The sequence below is a fragment of the Amblyraja radiata genome, chromosome 31 (assembly GCF_010909765.2).
Source record: "Amblyraja radiata isolate CabotCenter1 chromosome 31, sAmbRad1.1.pri, whole genome shotgun sequence".
Taxonomy (NCBI): Eukaryota; Metazoa; Chordata; class Chondrichthyes; order Rajiformes; family Rajidae; genus Amblyraja; species Amblyraja radiata.
Window position 1 is genome coordinate 25,445,975 of NC_045986.1, and position 8,744 is coordinate 25,454,718.

Consider the following 8,744-nt stretch of genomic DNA (forward strand, 5'->3'; position numbering starts at 1 on the left):
AACTCAACTGGTCAGGCTGTATCCCTGAGAACTTGGATAGGTGACATTTTGGGCTAGGGCCCTTCTTCAGACTGATTGTGGTGGTGGGAAGGGGGGGGGGGTGAGAGAGCTGGAACAGAGGAGGGACGGGACAACGTATGCCGTGGATACAGGTGAGGGGAGTTTTTATGATTGGTAGATGTTTGGACAAAGGTCAGAGATGAAAAGACAGAAGGTGTGAGATAAGGAGATTAGAGTCTGAATTGTGAAGCCAGAGGAACTAATGTAGGTGGAAGGGAACAGGGGAGTGGGAGGGGAAGTGGGAGAAATTGGTGCTAATCCAGGTGGAGCACAGGATCAAGGGAGGTGGGGGGAGAGTTAGGTAATTGAAATTGGAGAATTCAGTGTTCATTATGTTAGGTTGTAAGCAACTCATGCGAGTTTAGCTAGTTTAGTCGACCACCTTGGTTGGCATGGACGAGATGGGCCAAAGGGCCTGTTCCCATGCTGTACAACTCTATAACTAGTGTGAAATCCTTGTGCAGACTCCGCAGTAAATGCATATATTTTATCTTTTACCTCTCTGCTACCATCTCCAAGGACTCACCACGGGGCGTGCAATGGAAAGAAGTCCCAGAATTGCGAGGCAGAGTTTGGAGCCTTCCACGTAACAACCCAGGAGATCTACAAGAGGTTAAACAGGAAGCTGGGGAAATAGGGTGGGATGGAGTGGGAACTCCAGCCGTAGCTTTGGCCAAACAGTTTCCCAATGATAATATTATTTATTATTGTCACGTGTGTGAAATACAGTGAAAAACTGTACGCTCTGCAGGCAAATCATACCATACTTACACGAGGCTGGCAAAAGAGAAAATAAACAGGGTGCGGAATATAGTGTTACAGCTACAAAGAAAGTGTAGGATGGAGAACACCAGCTTGTGTGTGAGTTCAGAAATGGACTGGTTGCATACGGGTGGAAAAGGCATGGGGTGTGAAGAGGAAGGAACAGGAGGGTGAGGCTGACTGGAGAGGACTTGCCATGCCTACTATATTCATGCCTACTATATTCATGCCTACTATATTCATGCCTACTATATTCTGTTGTGCTGAAGCAAAGCAAGAATTTCATTGTCCTATCTGGGACACATGACAATAAACTCTCTTGAATCTTGAAGGCACAATGGGATAAGTGATCTCCTCTGAGCAGCAGAAATCGAAACCTTTTGAAACGTGATTAAGAGAAACATTCTGGAGTGGGTGACAGGCGCAGTTAGCAGATTCAGTTTGACCACATGGACAGGGTCTGTCTCCCAGCAGAGTTCAAGAGTGGTTAACATTTATGTTCAATCTCATCTTTAGGCAATTTCAGCCAATTCCTGGGCACCATGTTCCGGATTTGCAGCGGCCTTTTGTGTTAAGGGGCATCCTTGTGTTAAGGAACCTTCCCACCCAGATCCAAGAGAGGGGAATGATGATGAGATTTGCCACCGTCAACAGGGATGGGGGTGGTCTATTGTCCCGCTCTTGAACAAGGGCAGAATAAAGAACACCTGCTTTCCGAATTCAGAAACAGCTGAACCCAAGGATGTTCACAAGTGCTGTCAAAGGCACTGCTTCCCACAGAGCACGTCCCTGCTGGATCACGGGAATGATCCCGAGAATGGACTGCTCAGTCCAGAGACAGTGGGAATAAAGATTGTCGACCGCTGTGGATTTAAAATATCATTGAATAAACTCGTTGCCACTTGCTAACGGTGTACTGATGTTTATGTCCATGAACACACCGTTCTGTTTTTGCAAACAGGGGCACAGAAGGCTGGTGTTACAAAGATCTCCCAGCCTGTTTATTCTGGACTCTATGCCCCAACTTAAAACAAATACACGAAATATTTTAGTAGTTCTGCCAACCAGTTTTCTCCTCAGGAAGTTTCTGGTGGGAATTAAACTTCCAAACTTCCAGAATCAACAGGGCAACTGCTCCAAACTTTACCAGGGAGGGGAGGGGGTTGGTTCATTAGTCTAGATTTAAGTGGGACTAAAATCCTCCACACTGACAGACCAGCAGTCAGAGCAGTTAAGGCAGGGTTGAAGATGCAACGAATGACTCCCCCTGCATTATTGCAACAAACATTCTCGAGGCAGGGAGCGCATGGGTCTAGATGCAGGCAAATGGAAAAGATAAAAACATATGGTTACAAACTTTTGATGCAATCCCAGTAAACACTCTCTTGGCAGAAGCAACATCGTTTATAAGCAGAACATAGAACAGTACAGTAGCACAGGACAGGCCCTTCAGCCCACAATGTCTATGCCATACATGATGCCAGGTTAAACTAACCTCCTCTGCCTCCATGTGATCCATAACCCTCCATTCACTGGATATCCACGTGCTTATCTAAAAGCCTTTTAAATACCACTATCAGATCTAAAGATGTTAAATTCTATCCTCATTATCAAAGTCCTGCCAAGTAGGAAAATATACAGATTACAACTCTCTCTGGTCTGCCCAGTCAGAGTCCCTCCACTGACTTGCATTAATTTTCCACTTTCCTTGACTTAGTAAATGCAAGAACAATCACACATATTAAATCCGGTCCTACATCCAAGATTATTCACCAATGTTACTCTTTATAATTTAGTGAGATGATGAGCAGTTACCTCAACGAGGTGACACTCGCTCACTGCAAAATGGAGAGTTGCTTTGCACTCGTTAGTATTTTGTCATTTCATTAAATTAGCTACGTATTTGCATTGACTGATTACAAGCTCACAGCATTCATCCAACCATTTTGGGCTCAATCCCACCCACCCTGAGTAGCAGTGTAATCTCAACGCCCTCTGGGCACCAAACTCTGATATTCTTTTCCTAAACTAAGGATGGTGAGTATATGGAACGAGCTGCTCGAGGGGGTAGTTGATGCAGGTACAATATTTAAAAGTCATTTGCCCAGCCGGGTACATGGATAGGAAAGGTTTTGAGGGATATTGGCCAAATGTGGACAGGAGGGAGTGGCGTAGATGGGGCATCTTGGCCAGCATGGGCTGAAGGGCCTGTTTCCGTGCTCTATGACTTGCCTAATTCACACTTGCCCAAACGTCTGACCAAGAGTTTATAGCACTTTGCTTCGACTCAGTATAAATCTTTCGATGATTTACATAACACTCTGTGGGTGACTTGCAGACTTGGAATGTTTTACTGTGTTTATGATCCTTGCAAAATGAATGGAAGAATGAATAAGAACCATAAACAAATCTACACGCACAAACCTGGAAACGGATAGCCTCGTCCCCCACCACCCCCCACCCCCTCCCCTCACCCCCTCCCCTCTCTCACCTTCTCGGACCCGAGGTAGATTGGACTGGTCAATGGCAATTTCACTCATGGCGGAGTTGAGAGTGAGTGGGCCTGAGTGGGAGCATCCAAATAATCAACCTTCGGGAAAAAAACACGCACAAAATATTATACGGGTAGAAACATATTTCATAGCCTACTGCTGGAACTTAGAATTCTAAGATTTAAAATACACATATTGAGCCCCGTGTGGGATCAGACTAAGTGGGCCCCTGGGGTGGTGGGACAGGAGGACTTGCCTGGAAAAGGTACATCACTGGGCGCTGGACAACTCCACTGGTTGTTGGAGAAGGGGTTAGAGGACTGCTCTCAGGAGCACAGCGAGAGGTGTCGGCATCGGGCACAATGCGTTACTGATTCTGGATGATCAGCCATGATCATATTGAATGGCGGTGCTGGCTCGAAGGGCCGAATGGTCTACTCCTGCACCTATTTTCTACGTTTCCATGTTTCTGCAATAGGGCAAGCTTTCATTCTGACGTAGTGACACAGGCACTATAGTCCTGGGCCTCCTCCATTGCCGGAATGAAGCCACGGGCAAATTGAAGGAACAGCACCTCATATTCCGCTTGTGTAGCTTACACCCCAATGGTATAAATGTTGAATTCTCTCACTCCAAATAGTTTCACCACCCCCCCCCGCCCACCTCAACAGCCCCCCTCTTTGCCCTCATCACCACCAACCTCACACAAACCATATTTCTCCAACCATCTCAGTTACCGTGTAGGAAGGAACTTCAGATGCTGGTTTATACTGAAGATAGGCACAAAATGTTGGAATAGCTCAGCAATCCAGGCAGCATCTCTGGGGGGGGGAAAGAACGGGTGCCGTTTCCGTTTGGAACCCTTCTTCAAACCCATCCTTTTCCCCCAGAGATGCTGCCTGGCCCGTTGAGTTCCTCCAGCACTTTGTGTTTCGCTAAACATCCCAGCATCTGCAGTTCCTTGTGTGCCCTTTCAGCTTTCATGCCTTCTCACTGCGTCCCTTTAGTAATGTATCCCCCCCCCCCCCCCCCACCCCCCCACCCAACCGCTCAGTCCACCTAGAATTAAATGTCCACAATCCTCCTCCTTGCTCCACGGATGCTGCTTGACCAGTTGAACATTCCCAGCATGTGCTACTTTACTTCCCACTTCCAGCATCCGCAGTATTTTGCTAATGAATCCGCACACAGCCTCTACTCGCTATATCACTGTGGAATTTTTAAAACATATTTGAAAAATAAACTTTATTCGTAATAATAAACAAACAAAATAAAAGCCGTCTAATTTTCCGAAGGCACTGTTAGTGTGCGCATACATTCAGTAACGCCAGTGTTACACCCTGAAGCATTGGATACCGAGTGGCAATGAGCGTTAGACCGCGGTGCTGTAACGAGCGTTAGAGCCTGTGGTGTTAGCATCTCTCTTTACAAATAACACAATTGGCACTCAGGTGGCCCTCGGGGTGATGTACCCTCCCTTGTTTTGGGGGGGGGGGGGTAGGTCCTGGCAAGGGCAGCGTTTACTCCCCACCTCTCCCTCGGTTCCCCCTCGCTGGGGGGTGGTTGGGAGAGTGGTGTGTGGGGGTGTGGTGGGGGGGGGGGGGGGGGTACGGTACTCCCCCTGTTATTCTTATAGAAACATATGAAATTATTAAGGAATTGGATAGGCTAGATGCAGGAAACATGTTCCCGATGTTGGGGGAGTCCAGAACCAGGGGGTCACAGTTTAAGAATAAGGGGTAGGCCATTTAGAACTGAGATGAGGAAAACAACTTTTTCACCCAGAGAGTTGTGAATTTGTGGAATTCTCTGACTCAGAAGGCAGTGGAGGCCGATTCACTTGATGCATTCAAAAGAGAGTTAGATAGAGCTCCTAGGGCTAACGGAATCAGGGGGTATGGGGAGAAGGCAGGAACGGGGTACTGGTTGTGGATGATCAGCCATGATCACATTGAATGGTAGTGCTAACTCGAAGGGCCGAATGGCCTACTCCTACACCTATTGTCTATGTATCTATGTGTCTATGTATCTCCCAGGACTTACACCCGGTGAGGAGGGGCGGCGGGAAGGGGATGGGGACCCGAGCCGGAGCTCATCAGACCCCCCTCCACGCTCCACCCCCGTCCCCCAAACATCCACCCTCAAACCCCACTACTGGTCCCAGCAAACCTTGCCGCAGCCCTTCCACCTCAGCCCCAGCCCAGCGCGGTCACAACCAGAGTCGGGGGATGGGAGGGGGGGTGGGAGGGGGGTGTTAGTGGGGCTTTGATTCCCAATCAACAAGTGCAGGAGCCGAGCCCCAGCGGGACATTACCAGCCGCCGCCTCCGGTGCCTCTCCGCTCCGTCGCCCAACACAACAGTCGCTGCAAAACTTTGCCAAACTTCCCCCCAGCTTCCCGCACTGTCTTCGAGCTGGGCTGTGTCCGTCCCAGCTCAGGGCTCCGTCTTTATACCACCCTCTCTCTCTCTCTTTCCTCTACCTCCCCTCCCCGGCTAATTCTCCACCCCTTCCCCTCCCATCTCTCTCTCTCTCTCCCTCCCTCCCTCTCTCCTTCTCTCTCTTTCTCCTTCTTTCTCTCTCTCTTTTTGATTCAACAATTTACTCTTTGGTCTCTCTCCGCCTGTTTATCCCACTCACTCCTCTCCCCCCCTCCGTGTCTCCTCTCCCCGCCCTTTCTCTCCCTTCTTGTCCCAGTCTCTCATCTCTCTCTCCCCTTTCCTTCCACTCTCTCTCACTGACACTCACTCTCTCCACCTTCTCCCTCTATCTCTCTCTCTCTCTCTCTCCCCCCACTGCCACTTTCTCTCTCTCTCCGTTCTCCCCGTCTCTCCCTCTGTCCCTCTCCCCCAGTAATCCACCCGCCTCTGCACCACCCTCTCTCTATCTCCCCGTTTCTCCTCTGACTTCTCTCCCCCAGCTGTTGTCTATGGGGCTACGGAGGGCAGCTGCCGCCAAACCACAGTCAAAATCCTGTCATACATCTATCTGTTCTAGGGTAACTGCAGCGGCGAGTGAGGACAGAGGCTGCCTGTGTGTCGGGCCGCGCACAAACAAGCCCACACGTGTGTGCGCTGGCGGTCCCCGCCGGCCGTGGCAACCTTGTCACACACATCAGCTCGTAAACACCCCGCCCGGCCCGCTCCTCCAGCCCTCTTTAGCCAACAACGTTGCACTGGAGCTCGGTAGCCACGTCAGTAGTGACCCCAGACACAACCGTGACCCGTGGGGACCCCTCTCACAAGGCAGGACATCCGACTGCCAATGTGCCATTGTGAAGATAACGAGAGGTGCGGTACCTGCCCATGTTCCCCGGGGATGCTGCCTGACCTGCCGAGTTACTCCAGCACTTTGTGTCTGTCTTTGGTATAAACCAGCATCTGTAGTTCCTTGTTATTGCAGAGGTGTTGAAACTACTTAGGACAACACCAGCAATACTGGAGGCTGAGGGGAGACCTAATAGAAGTGTTTAACATAATGAGAGGCATAGATAGAGTAGACAGTCAGAACCTTCTCCCCAGGGTGGAAATGTCCAACACTAAAGGGCAAAGGGGAACGTTGAGATGGGAGGGGAGGAGGGTGGGGGGATGGGGGTGGGGGTGGGGGGAGAGAAGAGGGGACAGCATGCTGTGAATGGAAGCAGGCCAGTGTAGCTCACAGTCTTTTCCCCAAAATAGTACAGAGGATCCTATCCCAGGATAGAGCATTTCAAAACGAGAGGGCAGAGGCTTAAGGTGAGAGGAGCTCAGGGGCAACATTCTCATTCAGAGGATAGTCCGTATCTGGAACAAGCTGCCAGAGGAAGCTGTAGAAAATGTAGAAAACCCCCCACTCACCCACCCATTCACCCACTTATGACTTTTAAAAGACATTTGGGTAGAATATATGGACAGGGTTTAGAGGTCAATGGGCCAAATACAGGCAAATGGCCCACTAGCCCAATAGGTCAAATTGGTCTGCATTGGACAAGGCGGGCAGAAGGGCCTGTTTCCATGCAGTAAAGCTCCACGACTCTATTTGGAGGTGAGACAAGGAGGACCTGTATTCCACTGGACCCCGACTTGGGAAGTAGACTTTAGACTTTAGAGATACATTGCAGAAACAGGCCCTTCGGCCCATTTAGTCCACACTGACCAGCAATCACCGCATACACTAGCACTATCCAAACACACTAGGAACAATTTACAATTTTTACTACAAGCCCGCACGTCTTTGTAGTGTGGGAGGAAACCGGAGCACCCGGAGAAAACCCACGCAGTCACAGGGAGAACGTGCAAACTCCGTACATTCAGCGCCCATAGTCAGGATTGAACCGGGGGCTCTGGTGCTGTAAGGCAGCAGCTCTACCGCTGCGCCATTGCACCACCCCAGTAGCTGGAACTGCGGAGAAGGTACATTCAAAAAGTAGCAAGTGGTGGCAGAGACCCTGTGATATAGCCGTGTTTAAGAAGGAACTGCAGGTGCTGGAAAATCGAAGGTACAGAAAAATGCTGGAGAAACTCTGCGGGTGCAGCAGCATCTATGGAGCGAAGGAAATATTACCTTCGAAGGAAATATTTCCTTCTCTCCATAGATGCTGCTGCACCCGCTGAGTTTCTCCAGCATTTTTGTGTACCTCTGTATATCCATGTTCCTATCTAAAGGTCTCTTCAATGCCCCTATTGTTCCTGCCACCATCACCCCTGGCAGTGCGTTCCAGGCACCCACCACTCTGTAAAATAATTGTACCACAGATCTCCTTAAATGTTGCCCCTCTCACCTTAAAGATATGCCCTCTTGTCTTTGATATCTCCACTCTGGGAAGGCGATCGTGTTGTCTACCCTATCCATGCCTCTCATCATTTTCAGGTCCCTCCTCAGCCTCCAACACGCCGAAAAAGAACAATCCAAGTTTGTCTAACTTCTCCTTACAGTAATACCCTCTAATCTAGGCATAATTCTGGTAATCCTTCATATCCTTCCTGTAATGGGGTGACCAGAACTCCAAATGCGGCCTAACCAAAGCTGCAACATTACTTCCTGCCTCTTATACTCAACCGATGAAGACAAGCAGACCATAAGCCTTCTTCACCACTCTATCTATCTACCTGTGTAGTTTCTTTCAGAGAGTTAAGATTCAAGAAACATTTATTGTCACATGTACCAATTGATACAGTGAAATTTGTGGCCATACGAATAAAAAAAGAACACAGAACACGATAGTCTTTAACATAAACATCCCCACCCAGCGGAATCAAAGTTCCCCACTGTTATAGACTTGGACCCCAATATCCCTCTGGTCATCAATGCTGGTAGGGGCCTAGAGGGGACTCTCGATTCAATTGTGAAGTTTCCCCTTTGTGCTCCCACATCCCTGTCTCTGGAGTTTCTCTGTTGACTCCCTGTTATTTGCCACCCTACAACTGTCTGTATACCTGACACTGGGTTTCTG

At 49.2% G+C, this 8,744-nt stretch overlaps 1 protein-coding gene across 2 annotated transcripts in view; it reads right to left on the reverse strand.

Annotated features, from left to right (window-relative positions):
- Nucleotides 1–5,827, reverse strand: part of LOC116990469 (coiled-coil domain-containing protein 50-like) — a 29,308-nt gene extending 23,481 nt beyond the window's left edge. The window contains exons 1-2 of one of the 2 annotated variants that reach the window (XM_033048181.1): nucleotides 5,629–5,827; nucleotides 3,314–3,412 (exon numbers count right to left, since the gene is read on the reverse strand). In XM_033048181.1, the coding sequence (XP_032904072.1) occupies nucleotides 3,314–3,362 (49 nt within the window). In that variant the 5' untranslated portion in view covers nucleotides 3,363–3,412; nucleotides 5,629–5,827. The remainder of the gene's footprint in view (nucleotides 1–3,313; nucleotides 3,413–5,628) is intronic. The other variant, XM_033048182.1, reaches the window with a different exon arrangement.
- Between the last annotated feature and the right edge of the window lie 2,917 nt (nucleotides 5,828–8,744).